We start from the raw sequence: 27,830 nt of genomic DNA on the forward strand, positions 1-27,830 counted from the left end.
TTTTGCAGCCACGAGCAGTTCCACTCTTCTCCTTCTGAGTTCAGAGCAACTGCTTTCTCATTATTTCTTTATTTTCTTTCTAAAACTAACAATCCACATAGTGTTTTTTTAAACAGTATAAAAGACATGCATTTCACCTTCTGTGACAGCTATTTTCATTCAGTATTTTTTCAAGGGCCATCCACGTTACAGATCAAGTTCATTCCTTTTAACTGCTCCAACTGTCTACCATCTATAAATAGGTCACAATTTATTTATCCATTTTCTTGCTCATGAACATTTAAGTTATTTCCACCTTTTCTGGGATACAAATAATTCAGCTGTGAGCCTTCTTGTACATCTCCTTGTACACTTGTGCATGGTTTCTCCAGAGGATTGCTTCTCACGCTTTCATGAGCATGAGTCACCTAAGAAATCCTAACCACAGAGTCTGATGCAGCAACTCCAGGTCAGGACCTGAGGGGTGCCGACTTCCCAGGTAAAGCCCATGCCACTGCTCTGTGGCCCACACTTTGAGAAGTGAGACTCTAAGTGTATACCTAGAATTGTTGGGTCACAGAATATGCCAACTTCAGCTTTCTTAGACATCATCAAATTGAACGTGTTTTTACTCCAAAAGAAGTGAATGTGTTCATTCCCATTGCTCCATTCTCACCAACACTAGATCTTGTGACTTTTTACCTTTTGCTAATCTGAAAGCATGAAAACATTAGATCCCATTTCACTTATTATCAGGCAGTAATAATCTTTCCACTTTTTTGACTATTCAGGATTTTTCTGTTCATATAGTATATCCATTTTTCTAATGCAGCAGTTGTAAGTGTGGTCCAAGGACCCTAAGGGTCCCCTGAGGCCCATTCACTGGGTATGCAAGGTCCCATTTTTTTTTCCTACAATTACCTATCCATGTAAGGCTGATTTTCTCCTTCACCTACTTCAACCAAAGCACAAAGCGGTAGACAGATTGCAGAAGCAGGTATGAGAGGTCAGCTATCTTTTATTAAGCTACATGTTAAAGAGATTTGTAAAAATGTAAAACAATGCCACTCTTCTCATTAAGCTTTTGTTTTGAAAACTAGTCATTTTTATTATTTTTTAATAACTAATTTTTGAATTCTAACAGAAAATATCAATAGACTTAATCCACATACACAAAAACACTTTCGGGTTCTCACTTTTGAAGAGTGTAAAGAAATCTTGAGACCATAAGTTTCTAATGCATGGCTGTCATTTTCTCAGTGACTTTTGTAAGAGGTTCTTTCATTTTTTAATGTATTCCAGATACAAATCCTTTGTCAGTTATATGAAGTGCAAACATTTCCTTCCTGACTGTAGCTTGTTCTTTTATTCACAGCATCTATTGTTCTATAGAAGCCATTTCTTTTTTAACACAGTCCTTTTTTCCTGTGTGTGCTTTTGCCTCGTTTTTAAAAAATCCTTCCCATTTGCAAAATGAAAAATAACCTTATAGATTCTCATTTAAAAGTTTTGCTTTTCATATTAGGTCTTTAATCCATTTGTTTTTGGGGAAGGGTAGAAGGTAGTACATATTGTTTTCCCCAGAGAGCTTGCCTTATCTGTCAAAAATCAAGTTCCCATATAAACATGTACCTGTTTCTGGGCTCTTTATTCTTATCAGAGATTCCTTGACTGACCTCTACTGGCACCAGCCACACACTGCTTTAACTGGTATACATTTAAAATATTCTTTGATATTGTTAGGACAAGTTCATGCCTTTCCCTCTTGGCCTTCTTCAAAATTATCTTGCTTTTTCTTAAAAGTAATCTTTTTCTTCCCTGTAACACATTTTGGGGTGTAGCAGAAGGCCTACTGAGTCGGGAGTCCAGGCATCTGCCTTGTTTTAATGGCAGGAGCCCCTAACCATCTGTGGCTGTAAAGCTCATATATCCCTGAGCTCAGCTTCCTCTTCCATGGAACAAGAAATTTGAAAATCACCTCTATTTTCCTCTCCAATCCCAAGAGCCTATAATTTTAGTATAAAGGCATTAAACTTAACAGGTAAGGAATGGAAATTGAGTAGTGATACTTCAGCATTGCAGATTATAGGAAACAGAACTTTTACCACATAAATAATAATTTTAGGAATTCATAAGAGTCTAAAAGTTCTCTTCATTATTTTATGTTGAAGGTTACACAGAGTATTCATGGGCTTTTGGTGGTGCTCTAAAATGAAACTATGCCTTGCTATAAGAATTTTACTTTCTGCATGAGTTAAACCACAATTTTACAGACAATCTTCTACAAGAGTAGTTTCCAATTTGAAAATTTTGGAGGGGAACACTTAGAGAAAATTAAAACTTCTGATGAAATTCTTTATATGTCTTTTCATGGTCCCAAAATGTCAATATTACCTCACCAGCAATCACTAGGACATGAGCTCTGATGTGACTGACCTTCCACTAATTCATTCACAGATTTGCTTTTTCTTCTTTGTGGCCAAAGGCAGGAATTAGAAAAATGCTTGGCTAGAGCTAATGATCCTGCCCTTATTTTGAAGTAGAGAAAGTCTAAATGGGCTTTATAGGGAACCCCCAGCTTTGGGACCATTTAATGAATTACAGAAAGAAAATGGGATTTCCTTAACCGTCTCCTCCTGGAACCCTCATTCTATGAATCTCCACATCGGAGCTAACTTCAATCAAGATAGGTACTTAGAACTGACCTCTAATGAGATCAATGTAAAATTCATGCCCATGTATTTTATTGTTTTGCCTCAGACAAGTGAAATTAAATGTCTGCAATTCACCAAAAATATTTTACCCTTAGTATAATATATGGTATGTTCCTCTTTAGATACAGACTTAGGAAGTAAATTCCTATAAAACTTAATTGCCCATTTAATCCAACATATACACTTTTGTCTGCAAATATATAAACTAAAAAAGATTTACCTTATTCAAATTTAACAATATTTTGTATAAAGCTTTTGTGTTTAAAAAGCATTTTCATATATACTATTTCATTTGACCTTCATAATGATCCTATGATCACTGGATGATAAATGGAGACAATATTATAACGCTAAGAACCGTGTTAGAGATAAGAAAAAGTTCTGAGAAACTAGATGATTTTTTTGACATCACAAAGGATGAAACGCCAAGACTCAGGTCAGCTTCCAGTCACAACTCATGAAGATCCCTTGAAAATTATGGTTGGTTTTTGTTGATCTGAATAAAAGTGACAAGTAACTCCAATCAATGCTCATGAAACAAATTAAAAACCTGCATGTTCAGTACAAGAGAAAGCAAAGAAGTCATAAGGGACATCTGCAGTACATTATTTGCCTTTCAAGATGACTTCATATTTTTTACTGTATAATAACATGTGACTAGTATGTCCTCTGGTTTATTACTATTCCTATTCATAATTATGGCCAATTCATCTAGTTTAGATACAAAGAAGGTACAGCACATTCAGATGAAGTCTCTGGATAAGAGATCAGAAGATACAAAGCTAGCTAGTATTCTCCCTAAAGAGATCAAGAAGGGGAGCAGAGACAGTTATAAGGAATTAGTGATAGAAATTAGCAAGAAATAGAAAGGTATGAAAGAAAAGTAAAAAAAATGTATCTCTAAATGGAAAAGAAAAAAATTTAAGGTTCAAATACTTTTTTTTAAGTCGGTAACAGAAGACGACCGATCATCAATACTATCCATGAAGCTATAAGAAAAGACCTTGCCTTTAGGAACTCAAGTGTTTTAGAGCTGATCTATAACCGAAAATTTGTTCATATTATTCATCTGAAGATTCAAGGATATATGGAAAGCACTAACTTTACAAAGTATACATTTCAAGTCGGTTAGTTTAAAATTACTTTCAAGACCAATTAAAAGAACTGACTAATCCATCCTAAAAATGGACTCATCACTAATCAATGTACATGACTGTTACAACACTCAGTTAAAACGCTCAGTTATAACAGTTCTCCATATTTCGTGTTAATATTCATCATTGCTATAAAATAGATGGTATAAGCATCAGCTCTATCACAACATCTTTCATTAACAAAATTTTTCTCCATTGAATGATAGAAAAAAAAGAAAACTTCTGAAAATAGTGAAGAAAAAAACCCAATGAATAAACACATCTCTTGTTAAATAGCATAAATTCTGTACCATCTGCTACCTTGTTCCATCCTACTTTACAGCTGTTACTGTGCCTAGGGAGGACGTGCCATGTGAACTAATTTGCTTCCACCTCCACAATTTCAATCTGAGCAAAAAACTGAACAATATATCTTGCTGGTAAACCAGTAAAATATCAAATTAAATCAACATAGTAAAACATTGAAGAGATACTATTCTTGAAAGACAACCACAAATGTTCAATTAGTTTCTATCACTGTTCTTGAGAAAAAAGATACATTAATCAATAATCAGTTATTTAAAAATAATTTTAAAAATCAGAGCCAGTGTCATGATGTCAAGTGGAAAAATGATCTATGATGCTTTTTAAAAGATGCGAGTTTTTGACATATTATAAAGCATTAACAAAATATAAAAGCATTAAATAAATAAAAATAATGTGAAATTCACAAAATAAAGCAGAAAGGAGCACTTCCATGTGTTAAAATAATGTAATTCTCCCTGTATATTTCTATCCACAGGAGCCAACAAACATCAAGAATACATACTTTACAGTATTTACCTGTTTTAAGATATTCAAGTCAATTCAGATGGCAAAAGTAGAATTCAATCACTAGTGTAATATTTAAAATATATATATTGAACCAAAAAAAGTTTTTACAAGGTAAAAAATAATCTTCCACAATGCAATTAATTGCAGATCACTGAAATTTTAACTCTTTAGATGATTTCAGTTCAGTTTTTTGGTTTCAAAATCTAGAGACAGTCAAACAAAAGGCATAGGCAGAATCTCTATCTGTTTTTACGTTTCTCTTTCTTGCTTCGACTACTTGTTGCACTGTTTAAAGATGATGATGAAGGTGCTCTTGCATGACCTGTGGCCTTCAGATGGTCAAAAAGTTTATTTCGAGATGGAAATTCACTATGGCAGGTTGTGCAGTTGATAAGAACATCACTCTGAGAAGGGCAAAAAATCATAAATAAAAGCAAGTGTTATCACTTGAAAGTATTGTTTAGGTTTTAATGTCAAGATAAAGAATCAAACAATTGTAAAATAAAGATGTTTTAACAGAATGGACAGCTAATAAACAAGTTCAACAAAGGCAGATGTTCTTGGAGGTTAAATACCACTAACACAATTCACTTTAAGGATCCTGAGGGTTTCAATAGCATGTACCTCATGGTCTAGTAGAACAGAGGAAGAGTTTATGCTTCAAAATTAATCTCCAGAACTTGACATGTAATTCTTATCACCAAGGCTTTAGATTGAAAAGTAATGGAAAACAATAGTAACTATTCTAGTACCATCTAGCATTTCCAATGTCCTTCTTTTTACTTTAATTTTAAAAATACATTATATACACAAATGCTACCTTTATCAAGCAAAACTGTTGACGGATCCACATCTTTGCAGGTTCTCTAGGGAATGGCTCACCAAATACACATTTACATCTTTAGATCATTATACAGCTTAAATAGCAAGATCTGCTAAAGAGATATAAATATAATTTTGACCTACCATTGTTTGTTGTTCAGCAGGTACTTTGACAGGTTTTTTCATATCTTTGGTTTTCTTTCCTTTGGGTTTAGGAACACTGGAAAATAAATAATTTGGCATAATCCAAAAATAACATACTCCTTTTAATCATCATTTGAGTGCTCTCAAGAACACTCTAAAGAGTGAGATGAACTTTAAAGGTTAATTCATTAATTTTTTTTTTAAATGAATGAAGGTTCTTATGTTGCCCAGGCTGGCCTCGAACGCATAGCCTCGCCTCCCCAAGTGCCGGGACACCTGGCCTGAGCCACTGCAGCCCCCAGTTCATTAATTTTAAAGGCAATTTAATTTTTTACATCTCAAATGAACTTTAAAAAGCAACTTCAAAATTCAAATATCAAATTTGGCATAAAAATTAAGGAATTTACTTAAAACAGTTGAAACAAAGTTAAAACAAGGCCCTTAAAATATCTCTGAATGTTGTATCCAGTGTTTCCATAAAAAGCAAAGCACTGTGCGTGTGGTGGCTCACACCTGTAATCCCAGCACTTTGGGAGGCTGAGGCGGGATCTCCAGAGGTCAGGAGCTTGAGATCAGCTTGGCCAACACGGTAAAACCCCCGTCTCTAATAAAAATACTAAAAATTAGCTGGGTGTGGTGGCAGGCACTTGTAATCCCAGTTACTGAGGAGGTGGAGGCAAGAGAATCACTTGAACCCAGGAAGCAGAGACTGCAGTGAGCCAAGATTGTACCACTGCATTCTAGCCTGGGCGACAGAACAAGACTCTGTTTCCAAAAAAAAAAGTAAAATACTAACAAACGAGCAAACCATCTTATAACCAGCCAATAGTAATTATAAATAATCTTGTCATGAAGTATGGTTCCCCAAAAACATTAACATTAACTTTTTTTTTTTTTGAGACAGAGTCTCACTCTGTTGCCCAGGCTGGAGTGCAGTGACATGATCTTCACTCACAGCAACCTCCGCCTCCCAGGTTCAAGTGATTCTCTTGCCTCAGCCTCCTGAACAGCCAGGAGAGGCGTGCATCACCACACTCATCTAATTTTTGTATTCTTCAGTAGAGACAGGGTTTCACCATATTGGCCAGCTGGTCTCGAACTTCTGACCTCGTGATCTGTCCCCCTCGGCCTCCCAAAGTGCTGGGATTACAGGTGTGAGCCACCTTGCCCAGCCTAACATTAACTTTTTGAAAGTAATCCAGTCTGACAAACATTTCAACAGTCCCACAGAGAAATGAGTTAAATAAACGCTTTGTAATGCACTTTTCATAAAATTAAATTTGTTCAATGTAAGAAATTTACTTTTATTAAAAATTTGTCTTTTCTGTTGATCTGGTTGGGTTTTCCCCACCGTACCATTTAGATCAGAAACTGCCAGCAGTGTAGTTGGGTTACTCCTATTCTGCTTGAACTCCTGAATATTCCTCTACCCATCTCCTACATGAATTTCAATTTTCCTTAGGCATTTCATAATTTCCCTCATTTGTGCTAACCAAATTTGTAGGATAAAAATCTGGGTGCAACTGTACAGAACAGACAGGATGGGTTATAATGAGTAAATTATGATAATCCTTCTACTTTATACTATTCTTCAAGCAGAGGCCAAGAGTCTGTATTAAGTTAAATGTCCCACGTATTTAAAAGATGCAGATTAGGAGTATAACATATCATTGTGTAGGATTCGCCAGCTTTGAAAACATCAAGAAAAGGAAACAATGGCATAAAAGGCAACAAATAATACATACTAATTTTCAAACTGCTATCACAGATATTCCACAAATATGTCTAACAAATTTAGTATAATATTCCTGGCAAACATCACTTATATTATGAAAGACAGTTACATCTCTGAAGCTGATATCTAAGACTTTTATTTTTTAAAACTACTACTACTACTATATACACACACACACACACACACACACACACACACACACACACTTTTAAATAAAACACTTCTCACTAGGTAGCCAGTGTCAACACTGCTCCAGAGAAGCAGCCAAGGAGCCCAGCAGAAAGACTATGGATGCCAGGGGACAACGGGACTGGTGCAGGGGGGTGGTGGGTGTAATGTGTCTATCTTAGCCCTGCCTTTCTGCAGCTGTGAAGAAGTCACTTGAATTCTCTGAATCCTTTTCTCGTATCAGTGAAATGAGAAAGCTGAACTATATCAATGGTTGTCCAAGTCTGAGAACCCTTTTTCCTCTCCAGATAAATTCTCATGTAGAAGTAACATAGAGACCAGGCGAGGTGGCTCATGCCTGTAATCCCAACACTTTGGGAGGCCAAGGCAGGCAAATCATAAGGTCAGGAGTTTGAGAACAGCATGGGCAACATGGTAAAACCCCATCTCTACTAAAATACAAAAAATTAGCTGGGTGGGATGGCACATGCCCACACTCCCAGCTACCTGGGAGGCTGAGGCAGCAGAACTGCTTGACCCTGGGAGGCACAGATTACAGTGAGCCGAGATTGCACCACTCTACTCCAGCTGGGCGATAGAGCGAGACTCCATCTCCAAAAAAAAAAAAAAAAAGTGACATGGAAAAAGTGAAAAAAAATTTAGTTCTAGATGAATAAAGGGTTCAGGGGCCCACAGCCCCACAGCCCCACCTCCTGGCCTACCCCTCATGCCCATCCCACAGGACACACCGGCTTCATGGAGCCAGGTGATCTGGGTGCTTTTAAGTCATCAGGCAGATGGAATGAAGTGTCAGCCTTTCTACTCAACAGCTTTTGTCCTTGGACAATTAATCTGAAATTCAGTTCCCCCCATATGTAAAATGGGAACAAACACCTGACGTCAGAGTGAAACAAATGTGAGTTTCCCCTTCTAGGCTTCTACTCTCCAAAGTTCTTCAAAGCTTCAACATTACCAGTTTGTGTAGTTCTTTACATCCCTTTTTCTATAGCCAGAGCCATACCACAGGCCTCAGGCACATCTGTTTCCTCCTTCCTACTACTAAGTGTCTTAAACCCCTAAGTACACACAATCCCCCACCCCATCACTGTTGCTCCAGTGTTAGCATTTTCACCTTATCTTCCCACCTTACTCTGTCACTTTCTTTTCAGGGTCCTGTAATGACAGACACCTGAAGCTCCTTACTATGAGATCTCTCCTCAAGGAATAAGAAATGATTCTCTGTTCTAGAGGAACAGAAGAGGACAGGACAAGACAAGAGCAAGAAGAGGACAGGACTGGCTACCTCCCTTGCGTGAGACCTCCTCCGAGTTCATACCAGGGCCTTGTGCAGCACCAAGAGTCCAGGGCTCCTCTGAGCAGGAAGGGCCCCAACTGCTGCCATACGACCTCGCAACATGGTGGGAACCAACAAAGGCTGCTGTCATGAGCACGGAGATTTGGTTAGTGACACTCCAGGGACTCAGCAGGAGTCTTGTTCCCATGTGAGTGTCAATGGTTAATGATCCAGGACAAAATCAGAGCCACTGCACAGCATAAGAGAAATAAGAACTGGATCAAAGTGCCTTCTTTCTGATTTTGGCCATGTTGCCGAGATGTGTGTAGGCACATTCTTCTAGCATTCTCTTCTCAATGCTCTTCATCTGTATACGTGTGTGTGTGTGTGTGTGTGTGTGTCCATATGTCTGTAAATATGTACAGATAACTCTAAATTACTTGGTCAGTCATGGGAAAGGAGATTTTATTTGATATTAAAAGCTATATCCTTACTATCAGTATTTAGTAATTTACAAATAATATGCAACTTTGACTTACCTTTTAGCTTGACTTTTTGGATCATCACATGGTTTAATGATCTCTGTGACACTGACATTTTCCTGGGGACTATCTTCCAATTCTTTGGCACTGTCTTGATTTAAGTTTGTATCTTTTGGATCAACCTTTACTCCTTCTCCAGTTCCATTTACATTGAAATTGTCATCATAATTCTAGGTAATAAAACATAGGTACCATTACAAAATTAATATAATACTAATACTACCTTTTTATGTTATGTTGCCAAATAGTTATATATCTTCAGGAAATAAAAAGGAGAAACAGGTAAGTTGAGAACATGGTTGTTCATTACAGAGATGTGAAATTAGGGGAAATCTGGAAACAATCCAAATGTTCTAAAAGTGAATGGTTAAATATATGAAGAAAAGTTCTGAAGTGCCTAAGTATCATGTTTCCAAAGATATGCAATTATGTAAAAGAATACAACATATTAGCAAAAGTAGAAGAGAGAAAATTATACCTACAGTGTAATCACAATTTAATTCATTATTACGTAATCTCTACAGGAAAAATTAAGGATGACAGTTTTTCATATTTTGCAAATGATAAGCAATGAGCAACTATTTTTCTATAGTCACAAACCGCAACAACAAACAGGCATTATAAAAGAAAGAGGCCGGCATCCAAAACAGATGGGTGCACCTATCCTCACTAAGCGCACCCATCTGTTTTCGAGCAACATTTTGCCACATTTGTGCTCGCTCCCTCCCCCTCTTCTCTTTCTCAACACACACTTTTCCCCCCTAAGCCATATGAAAGTGAGCTGCAGGCAGATATGAATCTTTGCCAGGTACAGCCTAAGAATCAAAACATTCTTTGGCAGGTCCACAATACTCACACTCAAGAATCTAATGCTGATACTATCTGTTACACAACCCACATTCAAATTTAGCAATTATTCCTTTTCCTGTATAGAAACATACGGATAGGGGGTATAATCAGAAATCACATGTTTTATTTAGTTGTCAGGTATCTTTAATCTCCTTTATTCTGTAACAGTTCTCCCACATTTTTGTTTTGTCTTTCATGATGCTATTTGACATTTCGTAGAATGTCCCATAATTTGGCTTGCTTTGGTTGTTTCCAAATGATCAGATTCAGGTAAAACATTTCTAGCATAATACTATAAAAATAATCCTGGGAGGCAAAATACCAGTTTGTCCCATTTTTCAATGATATTATTAAGTTTGATCATTTGGTTAGGGTGGTATTGCCAGATTTTTCAACTGTAAAGTATAATAAGTAATCTTCAGAGTATGACTCTAAGACTGTCTGAATATCCTATCTCCAATAACCATTTACTGGGTGTACTTGGAATCTATTGATGATTCTTGCTGGAAACATTTATATACTGGTGGATGTAAAAGAGTGATTTTCTCTATTACTTGTGTCATTTGCACTTGTACTAATTCATATTCTTCTGTAATAATAAAGCTTTCCCATCTCCTTTCTTCAACTCTCACTTTTTTTTTTTAGACAGTCTTGTTCTGTCACCCAGGCTGGAGTGTAGTGGCACGATGTTGGCTCACTGCAACCTCTGTCTCCCGAGTTCCAATGATTCTCCTGCCTCAGGCTCCCTTGTACCTGGGATTACAGGTGTGCCACCACACCTGGCTGATTTTTGTATTTTTAGTAGAGACGGGGTTTAACCATGTTGGCCAAGCTGGTCTCGAACTGCTGACTTTGTGATCCACCCACCTTGGCCTTCCAAAGTGCTGGGATTACAGGCGTGAGCCTCTAGGCCTGGCCAACTCTCACTCTTTTTAAAGTCAATATAGATACATAAATGTTTTCTAAACAAACGCAATGTATGAAGATTTATTACACTTATTCCTTTTGATGACTCAAATTTTCCCAAATTGGTAGGCCTACATGCTGGATTTTGAGTACTTTTAACATATCCCCATCAGTTTTGAGCACTTCCTTAGTTTCTAGTATAAGATGCTTGAGGCCCACCTTCTACTTCCCTGGTCTCAACCCTGAAATCAGCTACTTCTCCAAAGAGCAAACCTGTTTCCTTTTCATGGAAAAGGAAACTTAAAAACCAATACATTTGCACTAGGTGTGCTTACTGCCAGGAGTGTCACTGATTCTAGGTCCTCACAAAGCACACTACTCACACACTTATTTTCTTTAAATCCTGAGCTCATACCAACATCTCCACTTCAATCCATCTCCACAGTATTCTTCCCCTCTCTCTCAATTTATATTTGTATTTCCCTCTTTCCACAAAAAAAGAATCTGGTTGCCAGTAACAATTTACTCACTTAATTCCTTTTTTTTTTTTTTTTTGTTCATGGGTCAAATAATTTAATTTTGTTAAGTTGTCAATACAACCTACAGTGTGAACAAATTCAATACAATTTTTATAAAAATCCCACTAGGACAAGTTTTTTTTTTAACAGAAATAAATGCAACTTCATAGTTGGCATTTAATGATAACAAAACCTTTCGAACATACCTGTGCTGGTTTCTGTTTCTTTTTCTTCTGTTTTTTAGAAAGCCTAAGAGCAAATATAAATCAAAATGTCAAATACTTGACTCTGTAAAGATTAAGTGAAAAAAAAAAGTTGAAACACTAGTGATAAAGCAGTAACATAGAAGATTAAAAATATTTAATATCATAAAGCATTACAAGGAAAATATTCACACTGTCATTTTAAAAAATAACAAAAGTCTGTAATTCAATGGATGGTAATCAGCATATCAACTGCCAGATATAAAAACTGCTTTTAATATAGTAAGTTCTATAAATATAATAGTTGATATTATATCTGTATCCACTTCAACACTATAAAGTTCCACTAACTAGAAAATATGGAGGCAACGTTAGCATAACAGAATAACTTCCTTGGGATAAAACAGCCTTTAAGGCCGGGTGCGGTGGCTCATTCCTGTAATCCCAGAGCTCTGGGAGGCCAAGGCAGGTGAATCACCTGAGGTCAGGAGTTCAAGACCATCCTGGCCAATATGGTGAAACCCTGTCTCTACTGAAAATACAAAAATAAGCTGGATGTGGTGGTGTGTGCCTGTAGTCCCAGCTACTTGGGAGGCTGAGTCAAGAGAATTGCTTGAACCCGGGAGTCATGCCAAATGCACTCCAGCTTGAGCGACAGAGTGAGACTCCATCTCAAAAGAAAAAAAAAAAGCCTTTAAATGCAATCTCTGACAGTGATAAGTATTTTAAGTGACACTTAGTATTTAAAAGTACCTTTGTTTTGGTGCATCTTCCGTTTCTTCCTCAGAATTGTCACCTAATGGATTTTCATCAATTTGAGGTCTTGAAAAATTTTCTTCCTCCTCCTCTAGCTGTTGTTTTAGCAAGGCCACCATTTCCCGATGCTTCTTTGACTTCTCGTGGTTCTTCATGCTGAAAGAGGAATCTGATGTGAGCAGCTGCACCAAAATTAGTTCGCATGTCCAGATACTGTTGCTGGATAACTGCAACTAAGATAAAATTTGCTTTTTCCCACTAAGCAAAACGTTTATGATTTTATTTTTTTCTTTTGTTTTTATTTGTTCATTATTTTATACAGAGAAAGAGAATGTGTCAGGATTCCTCCAGCAGAAAGCACACTGGAAGCTTGCGGCCATGCTCTTTCTTCGCATGCCACAGCTTTCCCTGCCTTTCTCCGTCCTTTCATCTACATATGTTTTCTTCCTTTTTGGGGATGGGGATATGTGGTGGTGGTGGGGGGCAGGGGTTGGCCAAATTCTCTACTTATTATTTTGATTTTTCAATTCTTTTTTTTTTTTTAGTTTAAAAATTCTTTATTTAAATTTTAGAGAAATAACAGGTATTGTATTATAAAGACTTGCTTGAAAGTATGAAATAGTCTGTTATTATTTCTTTAGGTTTTGCAAACCAACGTCATTATTAAGGGAGAGAATGGTATATCGCTCTGATTTTTCAATTCTTAAAGCCTCCCCCATTTTTTCCTTTTAATTGCTAAGCATTTGCTGCTGGTTTTACTTGCCAGGCTATCCTACAGACTTGGAGGGATCACTTGGAAATTAGAAGACACACATTCTAACGTTAAAAGGAAGAGTGTCCTCAACTACAGAAATGGTGGTGGGAGGGCTTGAAATACAGTTTACAGCCTCTTACTTTTTCACTATCTGCTTTTCACCTTCTCGAGAGAGGTCTCCTTCCTCACTCCCACCACCATAATGTAAATTCAGACACACCTCCTCCCCTTGGTTCAAAAGCCTACTGTCAATGTCTGTCTCAGTATACCTACAGGTAACTAAAAAGCATCACACGAAACAGAGCTGATGACATAAGCTACAAGAGTTAGATCAACTAAAAAGTAGTTATCTTTGTCAACTATCTACTTCATCTCATCTGTTTAGACTTTTGGTATTATAGTTTTGGTTGCTATTTTTCCTTCCCACTAAAATTCTCCTTCAGACCAAGCTACCCTGGAGATACTAGAAGATCTTGTGACAGAAAGTAAGTCCTCCAAAAAAGTTATGGTAACATGTCAAAAGGACACAGGAACTGGCTTGAAGGAATGCTCACTAACCAAATCTGGAAAAATTTGAGCATGAAAAGGTGAGTAATGAATTATAAAACATTGATGGACAGGCGCAGTGGCTCACGCCTATAATCCCAGCACTTTGGGAGGCCGAGGGCAGATCACAAGGTCAGGAAATCTAGACCATCTGGCCAAGATAGTGAAACCCTGTCTCTACTAAAACACAAAAACATTAGTTGGGTGTGGTGGCACATGCCTGTAGTCCCAGCTACTCAGAAGGTTGAGGCAGGGGAATCACTAGAGCCCCAGAGGCAGAGGTTGCAGTGAGCCAAGATCATGCCACTGTACTCCAGCCTGGCTGTAGAGCAAGATTCTGTCTCAAAAATAAATAAATAAAATTTTAAAAACTCATAAATTCCAATTGATAATGAACAGATAAATGGATAAAAGGGAAGATTCCTGGTTACAGCACAAGGCCAAGTGCTACTGGAGGGGGCACTGGCGCTGGAAAAGCACCATTCTGCAACCATCATAATAAAGCTGATACAAGCTAAAACCATCAACAGATGTTAAAGCTATGAGAAGAAGGGTATCTGCATAGTTTCAAAGTGTCTCCTCACCGATTAAACATATTGCAAGGAAAAACTTGTTGCAAGGGAAAAAATACTAGCTCTGTAGTTGTAAATGTGGATGACACTGTGATTGGGTGACGAAATTATCACCACAAATGAGGGGCAGAGGACTTTACCTATCTCCAGCTGTGAATCCCTGAGAGCACAACATGCTTGTGCAACATCCCACCTGGGGCTGTATAACCTGAATCTAATCATGAGGAATAGACAAACCCAAAATGAGAAGACTTCTATGAAAAAAAGTATTTTAAAGGAACAGTATACTTCTAAAATGTAAACAGCATAAAAGACAATACAAGCTGTTCCATATTATGATCCTAGACTGGATTCTGTACTGAAGAGGAGAAAGTCCTATATAAATAAATGATTGATTGGCAAAATTGGAATACAGGCAGTAAATTAGATAAAAATACCATATCAACATTATTAATTTCTTGTATTTGGTAGCTGTAGTGTGGTTACATAAGAGAATAACCTTATTCTTAAGATACAGTGAAGTATTTAGAGGTAAAGGAACACTACATATGTAAGTTACTTTCAAATTATTCAGAATAGAAACTGTGTGTGTGAGTGTGGAGAAAGAGCACATGCAAATGCTGCAAAACGTTAGTAACAGGTCAGTCAGACACACTATATTACCTTCTTTCAACTTACCTTTAAGTCTGTCATTATTTCCAAATAAAAAAAATTTTTTTAATCTCCTTCACTGACTTTTTCTTGCTTGTTTCTAATTTTTCTCCTCTTTCTAATGCCCTTACTGCTCCATTATTTCTCCTTGAGGTCATATGGTAATACCACGTACAACTCTCATATCCCCATTCTCATCCTTTGGCCTCCTTTCTCTCTTAATGCCCATTTTGTTTCTTTTCCCTTGCTGATTCCACTCTCATTTTCTCCCATGCTCTTTCCTCTCTCCTTTATAATAATGGTACCCTTTTTAATACTTCTCTCATCATCATTGTTCCCCTAAGATGAAGTGCTTCCACTTCAGCAAAGAAACTCTAAAGCCCCTATATTGGCAGCATCAGCCTGCATGGGACAATGATGGTAGGAAGTCAGTCTGACACCAACAGTGGAGAGAGATGATTAGACATGGCCTAGACTTTTCACTCATGTGACTACGTCTTCCTTGCCAAAACAAGCAATGTTTATTTCTGGAGACAGTGCATGTGTTTTAAAAGCAGCTCTTATATAGGAATACTGGGATGGTGAGCATCAGTACAATAGGTTTAACTGTAGGTACAAATACCTCTTCCTTCCCTGCTTGAAAGGAATCCCCCAAGACAGTATGTGGGGCTAGTTATCAACTGCTACAGCACATTCTTTTTAGGACTTTCAAAGTGTTACGCTTCACCTCAAAAGAAAACACAAGAGGTGGGCACCATGGCTCACGCCTGTAATCCCAACACTTTGGGAGGCTGGGCCAGGTGGATCACCTGAGGCCAGAAGTTTGGTACCAGCCTGGCCAACATGGTGAGAACCTATCTTTACTAAAAATGCAAAAATTAGCTGGGCATGCACCTGTAGTCCCAACTACTTGGGAGCCAGAGGCAGGAGAATCGCTCGAACCCAGGAGGAGGTTGCAGTGAACTGAGATGCCACTGTACCCCACCCTGGAGATTGAGTGAGACTCTGTTGCAAAAAAAAGAAAACACAAGTTCAAGGATACTAAACTTATTCCTTTTAGCTGGGTACAGTGGCTCACACTTGTAATCCCAGCACTTTGGGAGGTTGTGGCAGGTAGAGCACTTGAGCCAGCAGTTCAAGACCAACCTGCGCAACATGGCGAAAACCCAGCTCCACAAAAAACATTTAGGTTGATGCAAAAGTAACTGCTTTTTTGCCATAAAGTCATGACAAAAAACGCAGTTACTTTTGTAGCAGCCTAATGCAAAAATTAGCTGGACATGGTGATGGGTGCCTATAGCCCCGGCCACTCAGGAGGCTGATGCAGAAGGATCACCTGAGTCCAAGAGGTCAAGGCTGTGGTGAGCCATGATTGCGCCACTGCATTCCAGCCTGGGTGACAGAGAAAGACCCTGTCTCAAAAAAATTAAACTAAATTAAATAAATAAACTTACGCCTTTTCTGTCTTGAACGATTTGTCACATGCTGGACAGTAGAGGTCATCATAGAGCTCAGTGTCCTCGGCCTCATCACTGTCTTTACCTGTGAAAAGGGAAGCCTGCAGTAAGAACCCTCTTAGATCAGAGCACAAATCTAAAATATGTTAACAAATTTCACCTCTTTGGTAAGAATCTAAAGCTGCACACAAATTAGAAATTAAATTTTTTTCTTTACCAAAAAAAGAAAAAAAACAAATAATGCTATCAGGATTTGAATTGGCTTTTTAAAAGCAGCACTATACTATAAGGAAAGGCTTCCAGATAAAGCACCTTACCTTTGAAGTTCTTTTCATAAGTCTACTTAGAAGAAGATTTAAAACATCCTTAAAGTCTTGAATGTGGGCTAAGTTTAAAAAATTAAATCCCACTTTCATAGTTCTACCACAAAGCAGTTTTTCAACAAAGGTCTTTTCTTAGTTTACCTCTTGAACAAGATTTGATCCAAACACATTTGCAACTGTGACTTACTCTTAAATACTTAATAAACTTAGTTTATAATATCCCATCACAGTAAGACTCATAGGTCATAAGTTAACATACTACATGCAAAGTTTAACATTACAAACTTTTTTATAATAAGTTTTTGGCTTTATTAACAACTGAGTAATTACTATCAGTATAGTCCACAAAAACAAAGTGACTAAAAAGTTCAACTGAAATTATTTTCACAAATCCATATTCTATTTTTGAAGAAACAAACAGGTAAACTGTCACTTGGGATTATAGGACCAAAAAATATCTCAAGGTGTATCTTCTATATTCTACATGTTCATTCTTTATAAGTGATGTCAGTATGATTTTGAAGGACTCTCATTCAAATCATAAATGATCAAACTATATCCTATCTAGTGTTAATGTTTAATATATGGTGTTAATTTTCCATTACAATATTGTATAATATATATGACATTTTAATTAATCAAATAGTTAACAATATTGGATTTGAAGCAAAAAACCTGGATCTAACAATGGTCATATGTTCTCAGGCACATCTCAGCTTCTCAGAGTCCTAGTTTCCACAATGGTAAAAGAGAGACAATTCCATGAGCAAAACCACCAAGTAAGGGAAACTGTGTGAGGACCCAGTGAGATCTTTTATGTGAAAGGACTTTATAAATTGTAAAACTCTTTGTAAATTAGGCCACCTCATGTTTATAGAGTGCTTTATAATTTTCAAAGTACTTACAGAAGTACTTCTTCTGATTCATTAATAAAACACTTCCTTTCATAGTCATTTTGAATGAAGTTTGTCATTTTATCATTTGGGCTACTAGTCTGAAAAATCACATTTGTAGATAAGGTAAAATTGGGTCAATTTTATTCCTCATGAAAGAGTTAAAGACAGCGAGGAAAATCAGACATACAGCTATTCTCAAAAATGCCTAATCTTTGCCTTTTCAGGTAGTCAAATACCTGTTCTCTAATGACAGCGGCAGAGAAAACATTTTGGCACACCAAGAGGAGCCCTTCTTTAAAGTCAGAAGGGAGAGGAAGAATTTATACACAACACATAGATTGTCATGCAATATCAGCTTTTCTAGAAACAGCTACTATTAAAACTTGACCTATAGCTTGAGTTTTCTTTAACAGTCACACTTGTAAACATGGCCATTTGTCATGTTACGCAGCTGGAAGTACAAATTGTTTAGAACATGGTCAGAAAAAAATTTGTTAATCAAATTACTTTAATTAGACTAGCTCAACAGACTACCTTTGGCCCATACAACGTTGTTTTTAATTATTTGCCACATTTAAAAATTGGGAGATGTCAAATAAGTGGGGAGATTTCCAGCTTCACTTAAAAAAAACAAACAAAATAAATACCATAAAAATAAAAACTTTGGCATAATCCTGGCGACAGCTGACTGGAACTCAGGTTTTCATCTGCACTGCCATTCCCTGTTGCCTTACACAGGCAGGTACCTGAGTGTACACTACTATGAACAATGACTTTTTGTTTGTTTGTTTTTTTAATCTCTTAAAAAATGGAGAACATTACCATCCCGCCCATCTTTGAGTTCATGTTCTTCCATTTCGTTTTCATCCGACCCATCTCCAAATTCCTTCTCATACCGTGCCTCCATTTCCTGGAGCTCCTTCTCCAAATTGGCCATGGTCATCCAGCTCTGTTCTCTGTACTGCTCCGCCAGTCTGCACACATACAGCATAGTCTTATAGAGACAAGCACGCTTCTATGTGGTTTTCACTTCCAACTTAGGCTTAAAATCCATCCCCTCCAGAGAGCTTGCTCCAAGCTTATTGATGCTTACAAACTTAAAACCAAGGCAAAGTCACTTAAACCTGTTTACCTGTTACATGTAAACTCAGCAACTTATTAAAAGTCTTCAGATGATTTTAATTTGTGTCGGTAGTGTTAATTTTCAAAAGACGAGGGTGGGATGAATAGAATTCTTAAGAAATGAACAAGTTTTAGGCCGGGCGCGGTGGCTCAAGCCTGTAATCCCAGCACTTTGGGAGGCCGAGGCGGGTGGATCACGAGGTCGAGAGATCGAGACCATCCTGGTCAACATGGTGAAACCCCGTCTCTACTAAAAGTGCAAAAAATTAGCTGGGCATGGTGGCGCGTGCCTGTAATCCCAGCTACTCAGGAGGCTGAGGCAGGAGAATTGCCTGAGCCCAGGAGGCGGAGGTTGCGGTGAGCCGAGATCGCGCCATTGCACTCCAGCCTGGGTAACAAGGGCGAAACTCCGTCTCAAAAAAAAAAAAGAAATGAACAAGTTTTAAAAGAATGCTATAATGCTCTGGACACAATGCTTTTACAGTAACTTTTAACAACACAACTTTAGAGGAACTAAAGTGAACTGAGTATCTCAGAGTACACTGATCTAAAGCAGGGAAGTCTAGAGTTAGAATTCTCAGGTCCAGTTCTGCTCTATCAACTACTGGTTCTGTGATCTTAGGCCTGTCTGCCCTGTTTTCTCAAAAGAATAGGAGGACAAAATCAGAGAAGTTATTTCACAGCATTGCTTAGAACACGAACTTGCACAGAGGAAGAATTCAATTAATGTTATTAGTTAAAATTATTAAAGTTTACAAGAGTCTAAAGGATCTCTCAAATGTAAAGTGTCTCTGAAGAAAAATATCAATTCAAATAAAAAGTTTAGGCCAGCCACAGTGGCTCATGCCTGTAATTCCAGCACTTTGGGAGGCTGAGGTGGGCAGATCCCTTGAGGCCAGGAGTATGAGACCAGCCTGGGCAACACGGTGAAACCTCATCATTACTAAAAATACGAAAATCGGTGGGGGTTGGTGGCATATGCCTGTAATCCCAGCTACTTGGGAGGTTGAGACAGGAGAATCACTTGAACCTGGGAGGCGGAAGCTAGAGAGAGCCGAGGTCACATCACTGCACTCCGGCTTGGGTGACAGAGCAAGAATCCATCCCCCCAAAATAATTTTGATACAGTAAATGAAAAAACACTATCCAATGCCACAATTTTAAAATAAGAAAAAGCAGATGAAGCCAGGCTGATGACTGACCCTGACAGAAGCCAACATGAACATGACCTCAGATACCTCTGGTGCTGCCTCTGACCCCACTGATACTGAGAAGAGGACCCTACGCATGCTACGCACTTGGCCTGCTTTAGCTTCTGCTGCCGCCTCATCTCTTCAGCTTTCCTCGCTTTCTCTGCATTCTGTTCTTCCACAAGTTTTCGATGCGCCTGCACTCTCTTGTCTCTTTTACGAATGAAAGCTACCAGCTGACGGACAAGCTCGTTCTTCTCTTTCCTTGCTTTATCCCGAATCTTTTTGTTTTCTTTTTCCATGGCTCGTTTTTCCCAGCGGTTTGAAGCTTGTCGTGTATCGTACTCTTCCTTCCATGCAAAATTCTTTTGAGTGCAGAAACTCTGCCAATAAGCGTAGAAAGGATGGACTACCTAGCGACAAAGAAAACAGATTAACTTCTGTTCTTTTTAATTTTAGAACAGCAGTAAATATTAGTGATGCAAAACATCTTTTAGCTTTCATTTTTCATGTATATAATACTTCTATTAATCACTGGAAAAGACTGTACTTTATGGCTACCCAGAATAAATCGCTCTTCAGAATGGACTTAATGAGAAAATAAAAATAGCCTTACTAATCACTGGATGGGACAACAGTGACTAAGTAAATAATTAGTAAATAAAAAGAGAAAAGTAAAGAGGGAAGGTTGCAAGAGATCCAAAATCTACTTCCGAAAGGAAGAGAGATGAAGAGGGGTCATGGGATAGTTTCGAAAACTGGAACCGATTGTTTTAAAACAAGGAAATGGGAAGCTGGGAGCTGTGGCCGAGGCCTGTAACCCCAATCCTTTGGGAGGCCAAGGAGGGAGGCCAGGAGTTCAAGATCAGCCTAGGAAACTTAGGAAGACCCCAAGTCTACAAAAAAATTTACAAATTAGCTAGATGTGGTGGTGCACACCTGTGTTTGCAGTTACTCAGGAGGCTGAGGTAGGAAGATTGCTTAAGCCCAGGACTCTGAGGCTGCTGTGAGATATGATCATACCCCTGCACTGCAGCCTGGGTGACAGAATGAGATCCTGTCTCAAAAAAGAAAAGAAAAGAAATGGCACAGTGATAAATACTAATTATAGAACACAATGCATTTTTCTTTTACCGTATCATAGTCACTCTGGGAGTCTCCAAAAGTTGGGAAATCATCAGCCTCTTGCTCTAACACAGATTCTAGTTCTTCCTTTGCAATCATTTCAAAAACATTACGATACACCGTGTAAAAGCCCTACAAAACAGCAACCAAAAGAAATACTTAATACTTTTGCAGCATAATTACAGAGTAAGATTTTGAAATATAAAATGAAAAATTGTAATGTTGAAGAATTTGTGGACCAAGTTCAGTCACTGCAAGTACATTTAGATTTCAACTGGAGGTTTTTATACACTGACAGTTTAAATATGAAGACAATGCATCTTCAGTTTTCAAAATGAACACTGCTTCGCTTTCTGTTCAAGAATAATGTTAAGAATTCTCTTTGTATGTGAGTCTTAATGAAGTTCTTGATAATAAACTAAGGATGATTTCATTTATCTTACCTTTTCATCATCTCCATAACCAGAATAACAGGTAACAGTGAAATAGTGTAGCAAATCTAAGCTGTCATCTTGATATTCTCCATCAAGCCCACCTTTAAGTAGGGCCTCTCTATGATTATCATACCTGAAAAACAAAAATTGGCATCATCAGTGAAGGCTGAATAAATAAGAATTCAAAAGGATTTTCTGCTCCTTTTTAATATTATTACTCTATATTTTTGGCTGTGGACGTGTCCAATCTGTAATCAAAAAATTTTAAGAAAACAGCAACATGAAAAGACTTCATAATCTTTCCTTATAAACTGTTAATTACAAATAGGCCTGCAACTTCTGATACATTACACAATGCTAGTCCATATGAACAGGGGAATTTAAAAAGCCAGGGAATTTTCATGACTGTCTCTGAGTCCTGCATTTCCACAGGAAAGAAATATAAAACATGACATAGGAAATCTGGCCCATAGAATCATTACACGTCTGTGGTTTGGAAATTTACAAGATGCACCAGAGTAAGATTCTTCCTATGTTTATGTCAACTTAATCTAGGAGCCACTACCTGGTACTGCTTGCAGGCAAAAAGAGTTAAAGTAAGAGCTCTGAATAAAAAGACAAAGGATCATAAAATCCCAAGGATCAGAAAACAACCCAAGATCTTGAGAAGAGACTAGGCAAAAGGAAATCAGGAAAGAATTTCCAAGTTCTGAGAGGATGGCAAAAGCAATTCTAAGACCAGATCTCCAAATTCCTTGGGTAGGGAAATGTTCAGGATCCTCTCTTATTTTCTCATAAAATACAATTTTATAAGAATTCTTCTTTACAGCCCTTCTTTCTTGACAATCACCTGTGCTGTACTTTGTTTAACAGAAAGACGATTTGCACAGTAGCTCTTTGTGAGAGTAGGATCTTGCACGGTTATGTCAAGGCTTAAAACCTTTTTCTTTGTGGCAAAAGATTGAGAATCTGAAAACACAGAACTTCAAACATAGTAGTTTTCACCTGGAAATGATTTTAAATGATCAGACCATCATTAGTAATATCTGTCATAGACAGAGAAGCTTAATTCAATTCCTTTACATAGTTTCGAGGATTACTATCCTTGTATTTAAACACTGTACTGGCCAGGCACAGTGGTTCACACCTGTAATCCTAGCATTGCAAGGTAAAGGCAGGTGGATCGCTCAGGAATTTGAGACAAGCCTGGCCAACATGGTGAAACCCTGTCTCTATTAAAAAAACAAACAAACAAAAAATTAGCCTGGCGTGGTGGCTCACACGTATAGTCCCAGCACTCAGGAGGCTGAAGCTGGAGAATCACTTGAACCTGGGAGGGGGAGGTTGCAGTGAGCCAAGATTATGCCACTGTACTTCAGCCTGGTGACAGAACAAGACACTCTCAAAAACAAAACAAAATACAACACAACACTGTATCTGTTTTTAAGGATAAGTCAACATTCTTCGTGTCTGGTACCAGTAAATCTGTCATACACCAAATGGTATTTACTGAGAAGTCACCTAAAGTATCAAAATTAAAACTATATAATATCACCAAACTTTCTGTTTCACCCGCTATGAAATCAGACAATTGGAGCAATCATTTCCAAGGTTTCTTCTGACCCAAATATTAGATTTTATGTGATGACTAAGTGACAGATGCTTCAGAACACAGCAAAAACCATTTGATGTATTAAATTTGAAAAAACCACCACCTATATTGATAACTGCTCCCAACATCACAAACTAGGATGGGAAGGACAGGATGATGCTCACCATGCTCTTTCCTGAGGGTCACTCAACACGTCATATGCTGCTTGGATTAATTTAAATTGTTCAGCTGCTTCTGCGGCATTATCCAGATTTTTATCTGTTAAAATAAAGTCATGAAAATTTAGTCGATTGAAAACATAGAGGGCAGAATCTAAATAAGACTTCTTCCATCAGAAATGCCATAAATAGATGAGAAGTGTACAAAACAAAGACACACAAATAAGGCAAAGAGACCCCACGTAACAGTCATTGATCAGGATTATTGGTGAAACCCCATCTCTATTAAAAATACGAAAAATTAGGCCAGGCACAGTGGCTTACGCCTGTAATCCCAGCACTTTGGGAGGCTGGATCATGAGCTCAGGAGATCCAGACCATCCTGGCCAACATGGTGAAACCCTGTCTCTACTAAAAATACAAAAAAGTTAGCTGAGTGTGGTGGTGCATGCCTGTAGTCCCAGCTACTCAGGAGGCTGAGGCAGGAGAATTGCTTGAACCCAGGAGGTGGAGATTGCAGTGAGCCAAGATCATGCCACTGCACTACAGCCTGGGCCACAGTGGGAGACTCCATCTCAAAAAAAACAATAGCCATGTGTGGTGGTGAGGGCCTGTAGTCCCAGCTACTTGGAAGGCTAAGGTGGGAGAATCACTTGAACCCAGGGACAGAAGATGCAGTGAGCCGAGACTGCATCACTGCGTTCCAGCCTGGGTGACAGAGCGAGACACTATCTCTGGAAAATAAAGTCAACTGGGTATCCACAATGAAAAAACCTGAGTAGTATAAATTTTACTTTTAAAAGGAGTAAAATAAATAAAATCAGTTCTAGAAAGGCTTATTCTGTGCTAGATTATGTTCAGTGCTCACATTGTTTTTTTCTTTCTCATCAGTGTATATCGAAAGGAATCTCATAAAGTTTAAAAAATGTACACTGATCAGTTATTCTTTCCTTAGCTGTGCTTTCTGAACCACAGAATTCAGAAAGCGTCTTTGCCTCCAGGTGGCAGTCAGCTTACAAGACAGCACCCCACCTTGTGACAGTCTATAAAAGACTGCAGTCTCTACCTTGGGTTTTCCTCTCGATTACTCTGGGAGTGGCCAGCTGCCATAGCATGAGCAACTCAGGCTGCTTACAGAGAAGCTCATGTGGTGAAGAGGCCCTGGCCAATAGCCAGCAGGGCACAGAGGCCTGCCACAACTGTGAGTTGGTCGTTGGCGAGCTGCTGTGTTGGTGAGCTGGAAGCAGGTTCTCCCAGATAATGAGAGTGAACCAAAATCACTCAGCCCAAGCCGCTCTCAGATTCTGATCCTTAAAAATTATGGGAGTCCATACGGTGAACAGATGCTTGCTGTTTTTGTTGTTTGTTGTCTTAAGCCCGAAGGTACTGGTAATTTGTTACACAGCAATAGACAATTAATACATTCAGAAAGTAAAATATTTTGAATTGGAGCACACTAAAGTTCTTTAAGCTACAGCTCAATACTTCCCCTTCTAAGAAGTTAGAAGAAAACATGACAGCTGGCCACTCCCAGAGTAGCCAGCAATGTACCATCTACAAATAGTTTTGCAGCCCTAGAATATGGCTCTTCAGGGCTTCCGGCTGCCCATTCTCAGATACCATCACACTGATGCCATAAATTATGATGCTATTCTGAGAAGATATTTGCATTCAGTTCCTAACAGGTTTGGTTCTAAGTGATATTTTAGTTATATTTTAGTAATAGTTAACTGAGATTTTAGTCGTATCTGCGTGCTTCTTCCTTGCACTGAGTTCTACTTAATCACCAAATCTGGTCATTTTTTTCTTCCCAACATCTCCTTCCCTTGGGCTTTCCCCCTCCCACTGACCCCGGGCCTGGCTTGGGCCCTTACATGTCCACTTGTGGACCCTCCCTCTGTCTCCAGCCCTCTTCAATCCATTCAGTTGCCTTCATAGTACCCTCCCAAGGCAGCTTAATAAAACCAGACACAACTCTCCATTATTTAGCAAAGCTAATTTCACAGTTCTTAGCCTAAAATTCAAAATCAGTAATAACCCAAACTCTTAAGAATATGCTTCTACACTAACCCAACTCTAAGAATATGCTTCTACACTACTTTTACATTTATTAATTTTGGCTTGTATCTTCTAGCTTGCTGCTATGATGAACATCAGTTAATTTACTTCTGCTCTTCTATTTATTTTATTATTTATTTATTTGAGAGGAAGTCTCACTCTTGTCCCCTAGGCTGGAGTGCAATGGCCTGATCTCAGCTGACTGCAACCTCCATCTCCCAGGTTTAAGCATTCTCCTGCCTCAGCCTCCCAAGGAGGTGGTCTTACAGGTGCCTGCCATCACGCTGGGCTAATATTTGTATTTTTAGTAGAGATGGGGTTTCACCATGTTGGTCAGGCTGGTTTCAAACTCCTGACCTTAGGTGATCAGCCTGGCTCGGCCTCCCAAAGTGCTGGGATTTACAGGCGTAAGCCACCAAGCTTGGCCCTAATATATTTATAACCACATTTTTTCATGCCTCTGTTGGTAAGCATGACTTTAAGTAACAGATCCATACCTCTATCTCTCATTCCATCAACCATAGCCATTCCCTTTTGACTTTGTGTTCCTGGCTCTTCCTTCCACTCCTCTCTCAATCCAGATTTTTCAGACTTGCAATAAAGACCACCTTCAATCAAACTGTCCCCTGGAACATCTATTTTCCTCCACCATGCTATTTTCCATATTGTTGAGTTCACTTTTCCAAACTACATTCCTCTAGGATCCAGTCCAAACTCCTCTGAGAAGGGGAAGAGTCAATACAAAATGGTAACTGCCTCCCTGAATTCCTGGAGCATGTATTAGTTATTCTATTAATCTAACTACCATTTATGTATGTTGTAATTTTTTTTTTTTTGGCAGTTGTATTTAACTTTTCGTTTGTGTGACGCAGTAAGTTGTTTCCCTAACAAGACTCTAAGATCCCTGTCTTAGCATTTCCAAATCTACAAAGCAGTACAGTGACTTGCATATATTGGATACTCTGTAACTGTGTATACTGATTAATGCTAATATAAAAGCCTATTCATACGAACTTCAAAACGCTGAGCATCAACTACAGTCTTAGTTTCCCAGCCTGGAAGATCAAATTACTTCATAAAAGTCACACAGGCCTGGATTATAGCCCAGTGAAACACCCAAAGGAAGGATACTTCTAATTAAACATACAAACTTCACTAGGGAAGCTGCCTGATTAACTCTTCCTCGGCAGAAGCCTGTCCAAAGTGAAGTACAGAGTCTGCTCAATCAGCCTATTAAAAGAAAAAAAAGCGCATCCCTATTTCAAAGATATTTTACTAGCTCCCGTGTCTTAAGAATGGAAAGGGGACATACATCAGGTTTAAGCAGCTAGGATTACCGGACGAAGCGGAGGGCAGCCGAGGAAAAACACCGAGAGGCTGCGCTGCAAGGGACGCAGGAAAGGGCAAGCCTGGGGCAGGTTCGAGTTCCGGGTCCCGGAATGCTCCCTCTCGGTGTCAGCGTCCCGGTGGCGGGAGCAGGCGAGGCCGCGGGACCGCAGTTTTCCCCGCACAGTGGCGACGCGGGACCGGGGTCGCGGGGACGAGGAGACGGTGTGTGAGGCGAGGGGCGCCTGGGCGGAGTGCTGCGGCCACCAAGGCGGACGGGGCGGCGCCGGGCACTGGCCCGGCCGGGCAAGGAGCTCCGAAGCCGCCGGGTCGCGCGGAGTCCGCCCGGAGGAGGGGTAGGTCGTGGAGGGCCGGGCTTCTCCAAGGGGCCGCGGCAGCTGCGAGCCAGGTACCTACCCGGGTGCCATTTCAGGGCCAGCTTCCGATAGGCCTTCTTGAGCTCCTCCTCACTGGCGTCGCGCCGCACCCCTAGCGCCTCGTAGTGACACTTCATCGCCCGACCAGGCGGCCGGCTGGCGCTGGGGCCCGGGACGGGATCGGGGTCGGGGTCCTGGCTCTGGCCGAAGCGGCGGCGGCGGCGGCGGCGCTGGCTGTCCTCTCCTCCGGCGGGAGTCCGCCGCCCGCACCGGGCCAGCCAGCGAGCGCGGCGGCGGCGGCGGCGGCGGCGAGGGGCGGTGGAGGCACGCGGTGGCGGCGGACAACGCCGGCCGCGGCTCGCGCGAGCGCAAAGGGGGCGGCGCCGGTGGCCGGGGCTTCGCATGGGCTGGGGGTGGGCCCTATTCCGGAAGAGGCCGCGCGGGAGGAAGGTGGAGCCTCGTCGGGGTGAGAGGCGGGGCCGCGCGTGAGGAAGGCGGAGCCTCGGCCGGGTGAGAGGCGGGGCCGCGCGGGAGGAAGGCGGAGCCTCGGCGGGGTGAGAGGCGGGGCCGCGCGGGAGGAAGGCGGAGCCTTGGCCGGGTGAGAGGCGAGGCCGCGCGGGAGGAAGGCGGGG

At 39.7% G+C, this 27,830-nt stretch overlaps 1 protein-coding gene across 2 annotated transcripts; it reads right to left on the bottom strand.

Moving 5' to 3' along the window:
• On the bottom strand, positions 1-27,585 carry DNAJC21 (DnaJ heat shock protein family (Hsp40) member C21). Of its 2 annotated transcripts, XR_012513997.1 has the most exons (13): positions 27,239-27,585; positions 23,444-23,537; positions 21,677-21,800; positions 21,243-21,365; positions 20,217-20,521; positions 18,619-18,770; positions 16,575-16,662; positions 12,595-12,753; positions 11,845-11,887; positions 9,363-9,535; positions 5,627-5,702; positions 4,670-5,064; positions 1-3,189 (listed from the first exon to the last, which is right to left on the bottom strand). XR_012513997.1 is itself a non-coding variant. In XM_074386633.1 (12 exons), the coding sequence occupies exons 1-12, from the start codon at positions 27,333-27,335 to the stop codon at positions 4,900-4,902; spliced, it is 1,599 nt and encodes a 532-aa protein (XP_074242734.1). In that variant the 5' UTR covers positions 27,336-27,585; the 3' UTR covers positions 1-4,899. The 2 variants fall into 2 exon arrangements, 1 of the variants encoding a protein (XP_074242734.1); XM_074386633.1 differs by having other exon boundaries at positions 1-5,064.
• Between the last annotated feature and the right edge of the window lie 245 nt (positions 27,586-27,830).

This window comes from Saimiri boliviensis, chromosome 1 (genome assembly GCF_048565385.1).
Source record: "Saimiri boliviensis isolate mSaiBol1 chromosome 1, mSaiBol1.pri, whole genome shotgun sequence".
In the NCBI taxonomy this organism is placed as follows: Eukaryota; Metazoa; Chordata; class Mammalia; order Primates; family Cebidae; genus Saimiri; species Saimiri boliviensis.